A 20,587-nucleotide genomic window follows, 5' to 3' on the forward strand; every position below is an offset into this window, starting at 1 on the left:
GCAGAACTATAGGCTATGTTCAATTTGTTCCTTTAACTTAATTGTTTCATTCGTTAATTTAAAACTTTTTGAATTTGAAGGCCCTGAAGAGAAAGAAAAAACCAAGAATATGATCCTTAGTGTATGATTGGAAAATTAAGGTTAAAAGACTGGTAAAATATCGGACTAAAAATACTTACATAATACTTGTGGTAAGACGCAGGTTCCGTCTGCCAGGTGTTGGGAATTCTCTTGAATTTGCATAACCTATTTTCTTTACAAGAACTTCTAGATTTGTGAGATTATTTCCCTCTACAGACAAATCAGTTAAATCTGAAACAACAATTGAAAATTAAAATTCTGACTCCATTTTGTAACTGTAAGCAGGAATTTTTTTTTCATTTCAAAATATGAGTTTAAAATGTCTGAGCTTTCGTTTCTTGTGGAGGATTCACGATTTACAGATTTAATTGAAGTAAATTAAAGAAAAAAAATTATTGTCATTAAATTGAGCCACATCTGACCAGGACACTAACACACCAACAAGAGAACAGGACCGGTCTAGTAGGTGCACCGGCACCACAGTTACATCTAATTTGCTTTTAAATTCCATTAGAATAGAAAAAAATTAATACAATTTTCTCGTTACATTTTTAAAGAATTTGATTTCTTTTTCATTCTTCTTCAGGATCTTATCTTGTAAATTAGGCTTTGTCTGGCTTCCTCATACAAAATAAAAAAAACCTTGAGAGAAATAATTTTTGCCAGCTCGAATTTCGTTTTCCACATTGCACGAACAGTCTACTTCGTGATGAGTTTTTGAAGTATTTCAAAGGAGTTAGAATTCATTCTTGAGGGAAGAGTAGTGCTTCATTAGAGCAAATTATTTTCATTTACTCCATTTCTATCAATAAAAGCTAAATTATCTTACCACTGTTCGTTAAAAGTTCCATTCCGGGTTCAAGGAGTTCCATTGCTGGTACTTCCAAGCTTTCTTTACATTTGTGTAAACAGGCAAGAACGTGTGGTTTTTCAGTTTGGCCAAGTAAAACGGAGAGTCCAGCCAAATATCCTCGTAAATGATGTTTCATTTTGTTTTCTGAACCTGTGATGAGAGAAGGAGGATGATTGTTAAACTAATTGTAATCTGCTAGAAATCTATACTAAATATATGCACTGATTCTCATGCTAATTAATGTAAGAGGTCAATTACCTCTAAGTTACTGATGATAATGCACATCTTGAGAGAAAAGCAATCGTAATAAAGAGGGTGAAAAAAATGACGGTGGTAAAAAAAAATACAAAAATAAATAAATAAAAAAAAACATCAAAGTCATTGTGAATTGAAAAATACAAACGATAGAGGGGCATACCTATAATTTTCAATATGTAGAATTTTAAAAAATCCTTTGAAAGTAACTTGCTTACATTTATAGATAATTTTCAACAAAATTCCTGTAAAATTTAAAAATTGACAAGCCAAGTCCTTCACACTGGTCCTTCACTTCCAGTCTTTAATTTTGGCCATAAAATATTAGGAGGCAAAAACAGGCGTATAATTTTGAAAAAAGGATCTCTAAACTTTCGTCAGAACTTTTGACCACTTTAAGTTCAGTTCAAAAATTAGGCTCATCTTACAAACTAATAACTCTTTTTTGGGTTACTTAAAGGTTTTAAAATCACTTTACCTTGCCAACAAGCACCAACTGTCAATGTGGTGTTGATATCTTTGGTAGGGTGTAGAGGCCAGTCATCGATTACTTCTGGATTCTTCTTCTCCGATTTAAAGAGAGAGCCATCAACGTACAGTTGGACTTCAGGAAATTGGACGGAGACCGCATAGTGATGCCATTCATTATCACACACCTGATAACAGATAAATTTAAGATCAATGAAAAGTTCTGACAAGCTGATATAACAGCTATTATACATTAGTGTCTGGTAAATTTTCTTTTGCTTTTCTTTGAGCATTTTTATTAAATCAAAGAAACAAAAATAAACTAAGCTCAACGCAAAATGCTGGACTGGATTGGTGGGGACTCAAATTTTACAGGAAATTCACAACAAACTGGGAAAGAGCGCTGTGGGGCTTAGTACTAAAGCGCTATGAAGTTATGAAAAGAATCACACTTTTTCACTTCACAACTTTTCTGGCTATGCCTTTTCTCTCCCTGACCAATTAGGACTTCTGACTTTCCCAGTTCTCCCAGCCGCTAGACAGCCAGGACGTTTCATTTCAAATGATTAATTATTTCTTGATCTTTTCGGGAGGACACTTAATTTCTTCACTGAAAAAATTCTAAAATGCCTCCGAATGAACAAAACTGATCTGATTTCATCAAATTAAAATAATGGAAATTACTAATTAGCTGGAATTTGTCAAAAATAAACTAATAATTGAACAGTTTTAACTGTAATCATCCTAATTACATTCCATGTTGCCTAACTTTCTCTCAAGTTTCATTTTTTTAACAGAGAAGAAAATTACACAGCATCTTCCAAACTTTCTATGAATTTACCTCAGATTATGAAGAATATACTCATAAAATTTCAAGTTTCAGTGCTGCTTGGTTTTCTGTTTAAATAATAAAACATCAGAGCGAAGTGGATGTCTTCTGATATAGTTAGGCTATTTCTCATTGAATCCTTCTGATTTAGAAAATGAGTAAACCAACAAACCTGCGGTAACTTCCATCTCCATTCAGCAGGACGGAAAATATTCAAATCACCATCAGATAGGTCTCGACGGAGCAGAAGGATCAATCTGCAGTTGCGCACAAACAAGGCATAATGATGTCTGTTCATTTCTAAAATAAAGGAAAAAAAGTGGAAACATTAAAATTGAGTAGGATTCCAGTAATGAGTGATTGAAAAACAAGATTTTTATGCAGATGCACTCAAGAATAATATTGTTTGAAGAATGTGATTCACAATGAAAGGTGGTTGTCAGTGGCGTGGCGTGAATGATCGATTATCGATATTTCCCCATTGGAATCCGTGGTAAAGAATCGATTATTAAGGTGTTCGCAGCGAACACCCTGTTAATTGATCCTTTTCCATAGGTTTAAATGACAGATCAATCGATACATCGCAAAGCACGCCACGCCACTGGTGGTTCTTGGATGAAAATTTCTCGGTTAGGACTTTTTTCATATGTTAGAATGCATAAAATCAACAGATAAAATTTCAAAGTAACCTTGTTTGGTAAGGGGCTCAAAGTCAAAATATTTATATAATTTGAAGATATGAAAAAAACTAAAATTATGGAATGGCCAAAAGGCTGAATAATAATAGTTTCTGACTTTGAACAGTGAGGAGTTTACTTAATTAGATATATAGTTATTTACATAATAAGAAAAAAAAAACCCTCTGAAATAAAATATTTTTGTTGCTGATCATTTCCAATATTAGTTCATATTTGTGCACTATGATATACGATTTTTCCTTTGACTTCCCAATTTAATTAAAGTATAAGCTATAATTTTTAGCCAACTATTGTTAATCAGTTATGTGACCAGTTAAAATAAGATTATACGCCATAATGCAGATTCTAGTGCATTAAAGAAAATTTTATTGCCTGACTTCGAACAAGGGGTTATCTTTGAGTAAAGAGTGAAGGTGAGCGATTTATTTCATTCTTAGCCTCCCTCTCCCTATGATCACTCTGGGTGTTGAAGAAAATAAATAAAATCCCAATTTTCACGTACCATAGTTTCAGTTTTGCTGTCATATTTTTGCAAGGGTGCTTCAAGTGAAAAGAAGTTTCTCGGTTGATTTTAACTTTTCATTCTTGAAATGTTCAAGAAAAAAATTGAGAAAAATTAAATATGGAACAAAGTGTTATTATGACCCAAGCTGGCAAAACTTGTCAATAAACATTAAGGAATACATACTGTGGTCATCTGCGGAGCAAAGAATGTGTTCTTTGGCATGCTTGTCCAGGTGAGGTTGAGATTTGTGTTTCATCCATGTTGATATTGTGAAAGTAGAAGCGAGACCATGATTTAGTACGGTATTAGGAATGGCCACTGCAGATGATACACCATCAAATTCGTACATTTCATCACTGTCACGACCGTCATCCACAGATAAAGTCTTGGTCCACTCTCCGCTGTTTAACAACTCCACACTTTCACTGCTGGCACCTGCGGTGAAAAAAGCAAAAATAAGTTGTAGTAGAAATTACCAAAGAATATTAGTTCTGCTGAAACAGGGACAGTTCAATTATATATGTTGCATATTACTCTTGATTGAGATAAAATCCGTTTATTTATACTTTTGAGTACTTCAATTACCTTGGATTGACATAGTTAGTAGGAAAGTTAGGAAAATGGCTTGGCACTGAATAAATGAAACTTGAGGTCATAACTACTGCTTGAGATGCAGATTTCTAGGCATTTTTCCCCCTTAGATGAAAACATATTAGTGTGTACTGCTATAAAAACTATAATCTATCGAAATATTTTTAAAAAATGCATGCCTGCAAAATAAGAGGCATCATCAGATTTGGAGAAACAAAGTATTTGAAACCCACGTCCATGTTATGATACATGGAAAGAAATACAACAATTAAACATACCACATAATTTACGTTGATTCTGGACAGAATATGTGTCACGATCACAACCTTTGCCAATGTGAGAGGTAGACAATGTTAACTTTGACTGGACATTGGTCACATTGCATGGGACATCACAAAGTTTTAATTGGGCTGCCGGAAATAATTCTCCTTTCCCTGATCCAGGCGCGTAATCGACCCTTTCAGGAATGCCTGTAGAGAATAGAAAAAAAATATTACTAAAATTCTGTATAGATAATGTGAAAAAAGTAAATTACATGCCTTGATTGTCTACGCATTGTACACTGCATGATTGACAGGATGCATGACAGCTTCAAATAAATCCTTCTCACAAAATCGTGAAATCACTGCTATTGCCAATAATTGTAGCGAGGCTTTGGGACTAGGTCAGTACTTTTTTGTCTTCTTTAAAGTGGAAACTCACATGTTTTCTTTCATGAGGATTTCTTTTCGAAACGTACATTAACATCAAATTCTCTCATATATCCTAGTTACGATCAAAGGACTCTGTAATATGATTCAAAATGGAATTGAAATACTTCTCACGCATTAAGCATCTTCACGGCCTCACTCAATTTTTTCTTTTAAAATTGAGCCTTTTTATGCAGAAATAAACCTCGTTTCAAAGGGTGGTACCTAGGTACCATGGTCCGTACATTTATGTTCAGATAGGTACATTTTTTTTGAAAATTCGAAATAGCAAACGCAAATTAAGTTACCTTTCCATCCCAATTTACAAATCCGATTGACTTTAATGGTGACCATGATTGGAGCTGACTGTTTCATTCCGCAGTCATATGCCACAACTGAGAGGATGTGATTGTGACTCTTTTCATAGTCTAACGGATCAGTATTCCGGATTATTCCTGAAATGAAAAAACATTTATCAGTTCAAATACTCCGGAAATATAATGAAAACTGATCAAAAAAGTGAGTTAAGGATATTAAAAACCTCTTTATTTGAGATATTTTTAAAAGTAACCATACATGAAATATGAGAAGAAAAAAAAGGAAACGGAAAAAATACAGCGAAGTCATCAGCTGCATCATGAATATGTAATGACGTCGTTAGCTGAATCATGAGAGAGTGAAATTCGTTCGCTTGTTTCGGTCGGGGAGACGTGGCAAAATTTTAAAAATCCGAACAAAACTTTCTTGGACCCAAGTTCGACGAACGAAGATCTTTGCGAGTAATGGGGGGGGGGGGAATTACACGTTCCCCTCCTCCCCAAAATATGACAGGACATGGAAGTAACTTCGTAGACTCTTAGACGTCGTAGACTCAGCCCAAAAAATTGTCGACTTCTTCGTTTTCGACACTTACTTCAGTAAACCCACTCTCCGAAAATCGAAATGACATAGCTAAAAAAATTCATGGGGGGGGGGGGGTTGTCAAAAGGTACGACATTTCTGAAAATCTGGAAAAATAACGTTTTTCCGGGGGAAGTTTTCAGTCATGAATGGCGGCTCGGGTGCACGAATCGTTGAGAAACTGACCTTCGCTGTCGATGGAGAAGGGCTGATCGCGGGTGAGGATTTTGTACTCGCAAATGTCGCCGAACTTGGGGTTGCAGTCCCTGTCGGTGGCCTCGACTTGGACGATCTCCTCGTAGAGACGACCCTCGTCCACCTGTCGCACGTAGGCCGGCTCCAGGAACGCCGGCGCGTACTCGTTGATGTCCTCCACGTTGATGTGAACCGTCGCACTGCAACAGAAAAGAAAAAAAACCCATCAGCAATCGGATGAAAATCTTCACTCACCAACACGAAGATCATCTTGGGAAAAGAAGGCATTGGTGAATCCAGCAAATTGGCAACCCTGTTTGTCTCCATTTAACCCAATTGGGAATGTATCGATTCTTGGAGGGGCCAGGTGCTCCGACAAGAATCGATTATTTAACATAGATTTAATGGAGGAAATCCGGTGTTGCCAAATTGCTGGATCCGCCTATGAAAGAGAGGAAGTTATTCTCAAAACACACCCTGGAGACGCCAGCCGTCATTCCAGAGGGTATGGATTCCATCGACATTCATTGATTGAAAACTCGCTGGTTAGTGAAAAAATCCAGTGTCGATTCAATAGATGGTTGATTAAAAAACCCTGTGTCGATTCGATCGACATGAATCGATCAAAAACAAAAACGTGAGCTGATCGGCAACGACTCGATCGACAAACCTGTGAATCGATCGACAAACAGGTTATCAATTGACAACCCCATGAATCGATCGACAACACTGGAATTAATCGAATTTGGTCGATCGTCTTGGTGACGACTGGTTCGCGTTTTCATTTTTTGATCGGTGTACATGTCGAACGAAACAAAACATGGTTCTTTCTTCATTATTTGGACGTATTTGAATCAAAATGAACTATATCCATTTTGACATGAGCCCTGTTATGTGTACACTTTTATGGATCTCAGGGCTCATGTCAGAGTGGATATAGTTCCTTTTGATTTACGTACGTTCATACGTCGATCGAATCGGTGTCGAGTGGTTCACGGTTTTTTGCTTTTCGATGCACTGGAAAAAAAAGTCTGCTACAGTCAAGCCGTCTCGGAATCTTGAGAAAAAATCAGCTTGATTCAAGAATTTTTATCTTAAAACAAGCAATTTATTGCTAAATTCAAGATTCGAGGTTCTTAATTGCAGCTACCTTATAGCTTGGATCACCTGCTAACTTGATTTAAGCAGCACAAAAATCTTGAGTCAAACTTGCTGAGTCTTACATCAAGTCACCATGGCTGCTAATTCTAAGAAGTTGTTTCTTGATTCAAGATAATGTATACTCGATTCAAGATTCCTGGTTTCAAGCGAATCTTGGTGGACACGAATCTTGGAAATAGCTGAAAAAATTAGACTTAAATTAAGTTTGCAGCCAACTTCTTGAATTAAGTTTCCGTTGGATTGTAACCACTCCGCCTTCATTTTCGACACGGGTATTAAGTTATACATTCCTACATTCTCAAGTCATTCCAGGAGATCTCCAAAAGCCGCGCATTTTAACATAGTGCTGCAAACCGAGAAAAAAACTCGCGGCAACGCACGACGACTTCAATATGATCCATGTCGAAGAATCAGTAACGTTTTATCCCTAAGTTACGGAATTTTATGAAAAATGAATAAAACTTTCAGTATTTAGTATTGGATCCGAGCATTAAACGAAAAATAATTAAGATTCCGCCGGGTAGCTAATTTCAAGCCAGCACGGCCATGCTTATTTCAAGCTATACGTTTCTTGGCGGCAAATTTAAGATTTTTTCCAGCTTGCTTCAAGCTGATTTTGATTTGTTTCAAGCTACTTTTTTTTCCAGTGTGGATTCACCTTAAAAAAGGGGGATAAAATGCAGCGACGTCACTGGTTGGATCATGAGAGGGTGGAATTCGTTCGCTTGTTCAGGTCAGGGAGGAGTGGACAAATTGCATCGAATTTTGTCGATCGAATCACTGTCGATCGGTTCACGTTTTCATTTTTTCGATCTATTCATGTCTAACGAATCCATACCCTCCGTCATTGCTTGCACCGAGCTCCTTGCATTTCGAAAGAAACAATTTCTCACACGTCACAAGGATGGAAAATTGAAAAAAAGCAGCTGCGCCGCGCCGCCGGTAGGTCAAAGGCAGATAAAAGAGCGGGGGGGGGGGGGGGGGGGGAGAGAGAAAGAGGTTCACAGTGAAGAGCTGCTGCGGCGCTGCTGGCAAGCACTGCAGCAGCGAACTCGGAGAGCACATTCTTGAGAAGAATAAGTGAACGAGATGGACAAGGTAAAAGGTTGCCTGAACAAGGAACAAGGATCGATATGGGTTGTGATCCGCGTGGCGTAGTGCGCGGGTTCGTTCGAGATAATCGATGTATCGACAACGGAAAATCCGCGGGCAGAGGGCTGTCACTCCTCGAGAGGTAGATAAGAGGGAGGGGGAGAGAACGAAAATGAAACTATTAAGTCTATTGATTTCTCTTTCCGTTCTTAATAGTGACATGAGCCTGGATTGAGTTTCAGCGCTGAAGCTTGGCCTTAAACGCCGAGCCAGACTACGGCGCAGCTGACAATGAGATCCGCATCCACGAGGGACCTGCAGACGGGGCGACGAATCGTGACGATAGATCGTCGCTTGACTGAAAAAGGGCGTAACTGCACGTTGAGATGAGCCCGGGAAAGCGTCGAGTTTTATAGGGACGACAGGGTTCATGCCAGAGTGTAGTTACGCCCTTGTGTCAGGTAGGCGAAGAAATGTTGCCGGAGGGAAGAATTTCCGCTAAACGACTCTCGAACACGTACAGGGGACATTCGCGACCGGATACCGATTGGGGGTGTAGCTAGGAATTTTTCATGGGGTGGGTTGCTACGACCATGGTCTAAAAGTGAAAAGTTCTTCAAATCAGCGAAAAACGACGATCTGTGTGGGGGAAGGCGGATCTATAGCCCTGGATAGACGATCAAATTCCCGAACCGATTCCGATCAAAGTAGCATCAAAGTGTCGGGAGTCATCAGTCTTAAACTCATTAATTTGCTTCATTTTAAAATGAAAACTTGGCAGAAATGTTTCCTGTGGCAGGAAATGACGGATGGTGGCACTCCATTCTGATCTTACTTTGAACAAAATAGTGCGGCCCGTCAAAATTTGATGGTAGATGGTGACCATCAGTCATCAGCATGTCTACTTTGATCGGAATTGGTTCGGAATTTGATCGTCTATCCAGGGCTATAGTCTAAAAGTGAAACGTTCTTCAAATCAGCGAAAAACGACGCTCTGTGTGGGGGAAGGCGGATCTGTTAGGGTGTCTACTAAAACAGGCTGGCCAAAATCAGTATCTTCACAGTGCTTCTTCAGCACGCTTCCGAGAAATTCAGTACCTGACAAAAAAATGCATTACTTTTTCAGTACCTCCGTGAGACGCAATACATAAGATTCCGAAAATTTGAATTTTCGCTCGAATTGCGACAAAAATTATGATGACGTAAAATTTCATTGATGGCTCGAAGATTGAAATTTGAGAATTTTCGAGGATGATTATAACTGTGCAGTCCCTTTCCAAAACGTTGTAATTTTTCATGTTTTCAGAGGGAAAATCGGTGAAATTTTCAGAGTGTAATCCGCAGCCATCAGTTAGGTACCTTCTTTCGTCTGGGGAGTGACAAGAACGGGACCATCAAAACTCGAGGCAAAAAGCTCTGATTAAGAATTGGTTACACTTTGCGAAAAGCCCAGTTTGAAGTAAGTATGGATTTTAATTTGAGCATGGAAAATAAAAATCGTGTCATTAAAAGTTTCAAGAGGCAGTAGCGTACGTCCTACTGCATTTCGTCGCTCCTCTGACGTAAAGACGTATCTCGATTTTCACGTGAGCCCTGATTCGCTTTTAAATCTATGCTTTCTAGAGCTCATGCGGGTATCGAGGTACGCCCTTACGTCAGAAGGGCGACGATTTTAAGGGTGGCGCAGCGCGGAGGGTACGAGCGCCCGAGATCGCCTTTTCGATGTCTCTTGCTCAACTTTTACGAGTGCATTCCTCGTAGCCAAAAGCATTTCATAATACTGAAGGTCCTTCGTTGTCAGTTACGTGTTTTTACCGTTCACTGTTCCGCCTAGCTAGAAAAGACCGCCGCACAGTGGATCAAGTCAATGGGAGAGGTTGGACAAAATTTGGAAACTTTAAAAACTTATAGCTCCGTACGTACAAAACTTCGAGGCTCCAAAAGTGGCTCCAATGGCTTCCTCGTGAAATTGTTATCACTGGAAAAAAACACATTGGATCTAGAGTCCAGACTCTTGAAAACATTGACAAGAAAAAATACTCTTGATTCAATCAGATTTTAGCTTAAATCAAAAGGAAATCCGCTCAAATTAAGGGGCTTGGTTCTTGATTTAAGCTAAAATCCGATTAAATTAAGAGTATTTTTTCTTGTCAATGTTTCCAAGAGTCTGGATTCTAGATCCAATGTGTTTTTTTTCCAGTGCGTTTTGGAAAGAGACTGCACAGTTATAATCACCCTCAAAAATTCTCAAATTTCAATCTTCAAGCCATCGATGAAAAATAAATTTTAAAGGGTGCGACTGTCTTCTTACACGACGGTTAATCTGCATGAAAAACTTAGATCTGATCAGTTTGATGAAATTCTTGAACCTACTATGACAGGAGCAGCAGGAACAAAAAATGGCGCAAAGCCCGTTTTCCTCATCTACCTAACAATTGGTGATAAATCTCTTTGGAGTGCTCCAGAACCGAAATCAAACAGCCTTTTGTTTCCTTGCGATTATCTCATTAATCAACTCCATTTTAGAATATTCCTACCGAGAATCGTAGAATTTTTGATCCCTGTAACGAATTTATAATCTGAAAAGGGCAACCCTGAATGGAATACCCAATACCATGCTTACTTTGAGACATTACTGATAATAATCTCCAAAATATTAATTAATTATAAAATTCCATCCATATAGAAATTTTGAGGTTAGCTGGGAATGAAAACGAAGGTCAGGTCCACTGTATAGAGGTAAAGATTAGCATACATGGATTCGCATCATTGATTGAACTACTTTTTGTAAAACTGCCGTGTTAACGAAGAATGCCGTATGAACATTCGAGAATTTCCGAATTTCCTACGATAAAATATTTATTTTTGAAGAAAATCATGTCCTTGAAATTTTCAGGAACTTTAGGAGGAATTGCGAACAAAATTACGTAAAAAATTAGAATAAAAATATTTATATGGTTACCAGGAAATTCTTGTTTCATCGAAGGAAAGAGCCTCGCCAAAAAGTGGTGTTTTTTCGCCCCTTTTTTTATACCCGAGTTGGTCAACCGGACAGTGCTCAAACGAAAGCTTATGGTAAGGCAAACTTCCATGCAAAGTTTCAACTTGAAGTGACCCCTGGTTTAGGCTGTACAGCGTTGCCAATTTTCCAGTTTCATGTGCTAAAATCAAGGATATTGGACTATTAGTCCGGTGCATAAGTAGACTAGTACACCCAAGTTGGTCAACGGGACAGGGCTCAAACGAAAGCTTATGGTAAGGCAAACTTCTGGGAAAAGTTTTAACTTGAAGTGAAACTTCGTTTAGGCTGTACTGCGTTGCCAATTTTCCATTTTCATGCGCTAAACTCACGAAATACTGAATCGTCATGGTTCAACAGACTATTATACCCGAGTTGGTCAACGAGACAAGGCTCAAACGAAAGTTTATGGTAAGGCAAACTTCTGGGAAAAGTCTCAACTTGAAGTGAAACCTCGTTTAGGCTGTACAGCGTTGCCAATTCTCCATTTTTATGCGCTAAACTCACGAAATACTGAATCATCATGGTTCAACAGACTAGTATACCCGAGTTGGTCAACGAGACAAGGCTCAAACGAAAGCTTATGGTAAGGCAAACTTCCGGGAAAAGTTTCAACTTGAAGTGAAACCTCGTTTAGGCTGTACAGCGTTGCCAATTTTCCATTTTTATGTGCCAAAATGAAGAAATTCGGGACTAATAGTCCAATGCATCATAATTAAACAAACTAGTTCATCGGTCTACGAGCTGAATACTACCTGAGATCGAATAGAAGCGCAACTAGAGGCCATCGTAAACTTTTCGAAGCAGTGTTGCCAATTTATTATTAATTTTTTTAACATAAAATTAGGGGTTTTCCGAGATTTTTGGGGGAAAACGTACCTTCATGGGCTATAACTTTGATGAGTATGGGCTAAACATTACGACTCGATAGTAAATGAACGCTACAGACGGAGAAAATTGAATTCCGAACGCAATGATTCAGTATTTCGTGAGTTTAGCGCATACAAATGGAAAATTGGCGACGCTGTACAGCCTAAACGAGGTTTCACTTCAAGTTGAAACTTTTCCCAGAAGTTTGCCTTACCATAAGCTTTCGTTGAGCCTTGTCTCGTTGACCAACTCGGGTATAATAGTCTGTTGAACCATGACGATTCAGTATTTCGTGAGTTTAGCGCATAAAAATGGAGAATTGGCAACGCTGTACAGCCTAAACGAGGTTTCACTTCAAGTTGAGACTTTTCCCAGAAGTTTGCCTTACCATAAGCTTTCGTTTGAGCCCTGTCCCGTTGACCAACTTGGGTGTACTAGTCTACTTATGCACGGACTAATAGTCCGATATCCTTGATTTTAGCACATGAAACTGGAAAATTGGCAACGCTGTACAGCCTAAACCAGGGTCACTTCAAGTTGAAACTTTGCATGGAAGTTTGCCTTACCATAGGCTTTCATTTGAGCACTGTCCGGTTGACCAACTCGGGTATAAAAAAAAGGGGCGAAACTTGGCGAGGCTCTTTGGCGACGCCTGGAGGTTCATACGGCGTTCTTCCTAAGCACGGCGGAATAAGTATTAGGTAATTAGTACTTCTAACTTATTTTTTTTTCTTTTTTGAAAGAACACATGTGCTATCAGTTTCCCTAGGCAGGTGATTTTATGAATGAGCCCAATGAAATGAGGTCCAATTCTAAAAGAAGAATTCTTGCGACACTTAAGGGTGAGCAACCCTGAGCGATGCGATTCTGTAATACTTCTACTTGCCAAGGCGATGCTGAAGAAGGAAACAAGCGTCGGCGAGAGGCAGAACAAGGATGGAGAAGGAAGAGAGATGAGTTGCGTGGAAAAATGGGACGTAAATTTATTAGCGACTGCACTTTTCAACAGTAAATTGTCAATGCGAAAGTTCATTTAATTAAACCTTGACTAAAGTTAGCATTATTAATTTAGACCTGTCTAGCTTCATAGGAAGGAGAGTTCAAAATTAAAATTTCTACGGAGGGAAAGGATTTATTTCGCAGTGAAAACGGCATTAAATATAATCAGAGAAGATGGAATGAAAATCGAGTCGGAAGGGACACTGCCAAAGTGAAGATAGTTAGGAGAGCAGGAATTGAACGTATTTATGGAACTAATAACGTAACGAACGTTACGTAACGTTACGTAACGTAAGGAACTATGTTTCACGCAAACCCTATGCACGTAGTTCCTTTTGGCATAAATACGTCCAATTCATCATTAATACTATTCATTAACGGTTGTTTTCAAACGCACACTGGAAAAACAAACACATTGGATCTAGAGCCCAGACTCTTAAAAACATTGACAAGAAAAAATACTCTTGATTCGATCAGATTTAAGCTTAAATCAAGAACCCAGCCTCTTAATTTTAGCGGATTTCCTTTTGATTTAAGCTTAAATCTGATTGAATCAAGAGTATTTTTTCTTGTCAATGTTTTCAAGAGTCTGGACTCTAAATTCAATGTGTTTTTTTTCCAGTGCATGGTTGATCGGATTTCAGAAAAAGGATTGAATACCTTGAGGAGAGTAACTAGACATTAAGTTGAGATTTTTTGTTTTCGATCCTTTTTTTCTGGTCATAAGACCAATGTGGCATTATGATGGTCGACTTATCGATTGCAATCGACAACCGCTGCCCTGCGAGGGCAGAACGCCGAATGAATTTTCGTACATTGCCACGACATTTTGTCCGAAGTTTTTTTTTTTCCATCGAGAAAAAACTTTTCCATAAAAGTTTTCCATAAAAATTTGAATCCAACCGAAAGGCAACGTCTTAAAGTTCGTGCGACATTTTCCTCGGGACGGCAGAAACGATCGATCGCATCAGTGGCATGGCGTGCTGTGCGGTGTATCGATTGATCTGCCATTTAAACCCATGGAAAAGGATCGATGAACAGACTATTTGCAACGAACAACTTAAGAATCGATCCTTCACCGTAGCTTCAAATAGAGAAACATCGATGATCGATCATTCACGCCTCGCCACTACATATTACGTCGTTTCCTACACGAGAGAACGTAACTCCATTCCAATGCTGCCAAATTTCTCCTCGCAAATTGAGTAATAATTAAGAGAATCTTGGGCATTTTCAATTGAGAAATTTACAGATTTTTCCTCAGATGCCATGCTAAAATCAGACAATTTTGGATCAAAATTGCACAGATACTTTTTTGTAAAATGAGGTAATTGTTGTGGTCAATTTGGCAACCTTGGAATGGAGTTACGTTCCTTCGTCCGGGAGACGACGATTATCGCTTCGAGCAACTCATCCATACGGTATTCTCGATGAACTAAACTACTTAAATGTAATTTGAATACAATGACTTGATTTCGCGACCACTGCCTTTTCCAGAGAACTTGCTTTTGAGCGCCAGAGGCGAGACGGGAAAGGAGTGTAGGTTTATCTCGATACCTTTTTATCATCGCAGTAATAGAAAAACGGGTATTTAAAAGCGGTACTACTGGCAACTGAGCAGTTTTTTGCACCTCCGACAAGTAGTAGCAGAGTAAGGAGGAAATAGGAGGGAAAGATGGAGGAGGCAGAGGGAACCTAACTCTTTACGCTGCGATTCAAAGGCATTTGGAAGGCTTTTCGGACGGTTGTTATACGCCGTTTATTCAAAAATGCATAATATTTCAGAAGCAACGAACGTGAAATCTAAGCATCTAGGTTGCCGCAAGGATGAAAGGCTCCTAACAGGAAGCTGACATGGCAAGATTGAATACTTTCCAATTAAAAAGACGCAAGGTGTTTAAAAGGTTTCAAGACCTGTCGATAAAACCATACTTCAAAAGCTTGACAGTGTCGAACCTTTGATATTGCGCTGTAATAACTTCAATACGTCTCTCTTTCAGTTAAACCGAAACTGCTAGCCACCGTTGTGCTGTAGAGGAAGGGAGAGGTGAGGACTGTTATGTGTTTCCTATGAGACATTTATTGAAAAGGGAATAAAAAGGGAGAAAATATGGATGTAAAAAAAATTGTGTTCAAAAATGAGGAAAAAGAAAAAAGGAGACAAAACGGTACGAACAAAACCTGAATTATTGTTAAAAAAATAAAAAATTAAATTCATGAACAAGATATTACAGCGGATTGGACGAGGTGTTCATAGAAATTATCAGACTCCTCCATTCGAAAGTAATTAAAGTAATGGATAAGCTATATGGAAAAAACTAATGCGTACATGTGCCCGATAATTGGATTGGATGAGAACCTAACAGTTGGATTGATTGTTTTCATTTATTTAAACAAACAAACAAAAATCCGAAGTTTAGTCCTTTTCTGTGGTTCATGTAGTATTTAACACGGGCTGAAAGCCTTGAACAGTGAGAAATTTGAAGGACTTAAAAAAATAAGAGCAATATGGCGGAAATTACGATGCAACTATGCGAGGAGAACCTTCCGTTTTGTAGGAAATCCGCTCATTCAAAAACCGACGAGATAAAATGTTTGCTAAGTACACACTCTTCAAAAATGCCATTGATGACGTCATTAATGCCACTAACGACGTCATCGTGGAGCGCTCAAAAAGAGAGCAGTAAATGTGCGCCGGAGGGGTTGCGCCGGTCAGGGATATACTTTTTAATTAAGCTAATTAGGGCCTGAGCAGTCTGCTCTGCTGCGGATTGACTGGCATTCAACAGTAATAATATTCCCTCCCCTAGCGTTGCCTCCTGCTTCAACCCAATTCCGCGCTTAAAAGGACGTCACAACTAATAGTTGCTCGACAACTTAGGGAACTCACTTAAAAAGAGTCGGAGCAAATGACAATATTTGCCTCCTATTCTATACGCCAGCCACTAATTCCCCTCTTTCAATCCGCTCCCTGAAACTTTTGGATGGTGGAAAATGCAAAATGAATTGATGAAAAAAAAAAAAAAAAAACCTCGGAACTTGGCAAAAGAGTCCGACTTAATTTTTCGCAATCGTCATTCTCTCGCCGGAGAGGAAAGCGTGACAAAGAATTTCACAGAGTCAACGAACAACAAAGAGGACTTGAATTTTGTTTCATTAGAAATTAAAATTCTCATTTGTTTTTGAAAGGAGTCGGAAGTGAGAGGAATGAAAGCTACCCCCCTCGGCTACACATTCTCTGCTAGTGTAATTTCTCGACAGAGGCACTCCGGCCTGGAGTAAAAAACAAACCCTAATAGCTTTCTGTGTGCACTTATTTCATCAGATGAACGTATTTATACCGAAAGGAACTAAGTGCATGGGGTTTGCGTAGAACGTAGTTCCTTTTAGCATAAATACGTCCAGATAAGCGTGAGCCACGAGCTCCTGCGGGCTCCGGGGCCTCGAGATTTAGAGCTAATTCTAATCCTCAACCCTATAAAATCCTTAGGAGCTAATTCGGAATACAATTTTGCGAGGAAGAAATAACGCGACGCTAAACTCTGTTTCACCTAAGTTTATCTTCTCAATCTGCTTGCGCATAAAATTGGTCCTGTACCTGAGAAAAGAAAGGACACACATTTTTTCAAGTATGGTTTTTCTTTTTAGTCTTGACACCTAAGACGCCTAGAAATGATGAAATATCAAATTTTTTTCGGGAAGATGACAATACTTCCTTTACCCGTAAGGGGAGCGAGAAAGTCCAAAAGGATGACGATTTTTACCAGGGGTCTGGTGAATTCTGGCATTATTCTTCTTGATTTTTGTCACAATGATACTGTGCGGTAAAGTTCACCAGATATCTGGTTGCATTTAATTTAGTAAGATAGGCAGTTTGCAACGTCGCAAACGGAGAATACGGAGATGCGTAGTTCCGCACTTGGGCGATAATTACGGAAGTGCTTATGCTGAAGAGAACTAGGTGCAAATGAATAGTAATTATAGAAGGAACTAGGTACACAGGGTATGTTTCTTTCATAGTTCCCTTTGATAGCATTCATTTGCACATTCATTTATAGTTCTGTGCAGCAATAATGTCACAGCTTATAATTCACTGGAAAAAAAACACATTGAATCTAGAGTCCAGACTCGTGAGAACATTGACAAGAAAAAGGACTCTTGATTGAATCAAATATAAGCTTAAATCAAAAGGAAATCCGCTCAAATTAAGAGGCTTGGTTCTTGATTTGAGCTTAAATCTGATTGAATCAAGAGTATTTTTTCTTGTCGATGTTTTTAAGAGTCTGGACTCTAGATCCAATGTGTTTTTTTTCCAGTGTTGTCCACGAGGAAAAGTTGAAATCCCATGTTTGAATCCCCGAAAGTAAAAGCCTCCGCCTGTCGCCAAGAGGCCAGTGGAGGGTCTCTTGTCTCTGGTCCCATATTAACACAATATTTTGGTTACTTTTCCTTATTGTGTAAACAGCATCCCCCCCTCCTCCCCCCAAAATGATACATGGAAAATTCAGGCATGAACGAGTAATTTTTAGGAGATTGTCAACCAACCCCATTCTTGTGTCAAGATACCTATCTCTGCAAAGCGGATGTTCGGTTACCGTAACGGCGGAAACCTTTTTGTGCTTCCGGGACACGCTTTTTACTCTTTTCGGCGTGATAAAAGAGGTAGACGCCTTCGTAATGTAACAATAAGCGCTCATTAAAGCATCGGCTTCGAGAGCTGTTTTACGGGTCCGGGCATGAACTTGGGAGGAAATCAGTGTCACCATCTCGTTCTCCCCGAAAGTTCGCGCCGCGGCGGAGGATTTTATCGAATCGCAAATCTCCGGACCCCCATTACGGAGCAGACCCGCAAAGAAAGGAGGAATTACTGGAACAGGCGCCGAGACGGAAATCTATGCAGATTACTTGTAATCTCTCGTGAGCGCTAATTTGCCGCAAGACGCTAGCAACAGCTCCGAGATACGGCATGGAAGGAGCGAGGGCTCAAGGCGACCACGGGGATGAAACAGGGACAGGGCCGATCTGGTACCCGATAAATAGTGCGCAGCGGCGTGGCGTGGCGTGCTTTGCGATATATCGATTGATCTGCCATTTAACCTATGGAAATGGATCGATACGCAGGGATCGAACACCTTAATAATCGATTCTTTACCACAGCTTCAGATGGGGAAATCGATAATCGACCATTCACCCGATAAATAGTGCGCAGTGGCGTGGCGTGCTTTGCGATACATCGATTGATCTGCCATTTGACCTATGGAAATAGATCGATACACAGGGATCGAACACCTTAATAATCGATTCTTTACCACAGCTTCAAATGGGGAAATATCGATAATCGATCATTCACGCCTCGCCACTGGTAAGTGGTAATGCAAGGTTTTTTATTGCTCGTTTTCTCAGCTCACTGGAAAAAAAACACATTGGATCTAGAGTCCAGAGTCTTGAAAACATCGACAAGAAAAACTACTCTTGATTCAATTAGCTTTTTGCTTAAATCAAGAGGAAATCCGCTCAAATTAAGAGGCTTGGTCCTTGATTTAAGCAAAAATCCGATTGAATCGAGAGTACTTTTTCTTGTCAGTGTTTTTAAGAGTCTGGACTCTAGATCCAATGTGTTTTTTTTTCCAGTGCAGCTTCTCTCGAGATCTGCTCCGATAGTCGAATTGTTATCGATTGACCTAGATCGTTGTATGAACTACATTTTGCGGTAAGGAACTACAATTTCTGGCTTATCCATAAAAACACCCATTTGCATCGGGAACATTAGAGGGAAAAGTAGGAGGAAGAAAAGGAAGCACAAGAAGAAGAAGGAAGATAAAGTAGGAAGAACAAGTGAATAAAAAGAAACAGAGAAGGAGGAATAAGAAGATATAGGAATGGGAAGATAGGAAATAAGGAGGAGAGAATAAAAGAGAAAATAAAAATAAAAAAAAAATAGATGGAGAAGAGGAGGAGGAGCAACAAAGAGAGAAAGAAGCAGAAGAAGAAGTTGAAGAAGAGGAGTTAAAATAAGAGAGAGAAGCCTAAAAATCGAGGACGAAGAAGAGAAGCGAAGAGAGGGAGAAGAAGTTGGGGGAGAAGAAGATGAGGAGGACTACATTATACCATTGGGAACTAAAAATGTTGGCTCAATTTGGAAACAAGGATTGTGCTATTGGTTTCCCTATGCCCAGAAGTGTTTTTTTAAGATGAAAAGGAACTCGTAGTTACTAATTGCAAAATGAAGTCCAAGAATAGAATAGGAAAAATACGAATAAAAAGCTGCATTATGTCAGCATATGGCAACATTCTCAGCACATACGATGTTTCTAAAATGAGTCGAATAGCATTGCTAGGATAGGAATTTATCCATCGAAGTCCAAGATATGGACCATCCAAGATATCCATCCAAGATATGGATTCAAAAATGGATCCACCGTCGCGCTGCGGAGCGAAAGGGATTAAACTGCGAAGAGTTCATCCGAAATCCTGATTATTTTGTCCCGAGTTGGCAATAAACATGTCTCTTTAGATCCAGTGCTTCTGCTTCGTTCGAGTACCCAATCAAAACTTTTTTAATGAGAGCAATGATTTATTTTTCTACTTCGTATACCTTTTACTTCTTATTGCTTTGTCTGAAGGAGAAATTCTCCGTTAATACTTGTGGGTGCTTCCGATTTTCGAGGCTTCGGAATGTTCAGTTGCCAGTCGAAACTTAATATTAGCACATGGATGTTAAAAATAATAATAATTGGTTTCAATCTTAGGTAGAGTTCTTAACTTCTATAAGCTCCTATGAGTTCTCGTCGACATGCGTAAAATTGACGTACTTTACCACTTCTTTTAACTCTTCAAAGTTCTTTGACCCTTTAGGTTTTACCACGAAATAACCGTTGTATATTTATCTCTGCATGAAATTGTCCGCGATATTGGGTAAAAGAAGATTGAGAAAGTGACTAAATTTGAAGAACAGTACATTCTAAAATCATTTTGATTCTGCATCTTTCTCTTGTTCTCTATTTTTGAGTGCCACGAAGTTGGACTTATGTGCAACTGACCGCAATATGATATGCCTTTTTTCGTCCCGTAAGTTTTGCGACGTTGTTTTGAGAAACTTGGCAACACAACTAAATCATGTCATATTTTTAATTTGAGGTGATCATTGAGGACGTTTCCTCAATTGTAAAATAGCCAACTATTTTAGTTACCCAGTTATTTTACCTAACGGATCCGAACAATGGAAGTCTCGGCTCACTGCGAGTACCTCTTTTTGATTCCGCTTAAAGAATCATTTCCAAAAAGACTTCAAGAGAAAAAATTTCAGTCATAAACCACAGCTAGGAAGCAGTATGTGATATTTTCGGGATAAAGGACCACCATTATCAACGTCTTGCGAATCT

At 39.1% G+C, this 20,587-nt stretch overlaps 1 protein-coding gene across 1 annotated transcript in view; it reads right to left on the bottom strand.

Annotated features, from left to right (window-relative positions):
- Cals (calsyntenin 1) overlaps nt 1-20,587 on the bottom strand; it is a 197,690-nt gene that overhangs the window by 10,889 nt on the left and 166,214 nt on the right. The window contains exons 4-11 of the mRNA XM_019061858.2: nt 6,056-6,264; nt 5,278-5,424; nt 4,559-4,750; nt 3,873-4,124; nt 2,659-2,786; nt 1,668-1,845; nt 911-1,084; nt 180-312 (exon numbers count right to left, since the gene is read on the bottom strand). Coding sequence (XP_018917403.2) covers nt 180-312; nt 911-1,084; nt 1,668-1,845; nt 2,659-2,786; nt 3,873-4,124; nt 4,559-4,750; nt 5,278-5,424; nt 6,056-6,264 — 1,413 coding nt within the window. The remainder of the gene's footprint in view (nt 1-179; nt 313-910; nt 1,085-1,667; nt 1,846-2,658; nt 2,787-3,872; nt 4,125-4,558; nt 4,751-5,277; nt 5,425-6,055; nt 6,265-20,587) is intronic.

Source organism: Bemisia tabaci, chromosome 3, assembly GCF_918797505.1.
Source record: "Bemisia tabaci chromosome 3, PGI_BMITA_v3".
In the NCBI taxonomy this organism is placed as follows: Eukaryota; Metazoa; Arthropoda; class Insecta; order Hemiptera; family Aleyrodidae; genus Bemisia; species Bemisia tabaci.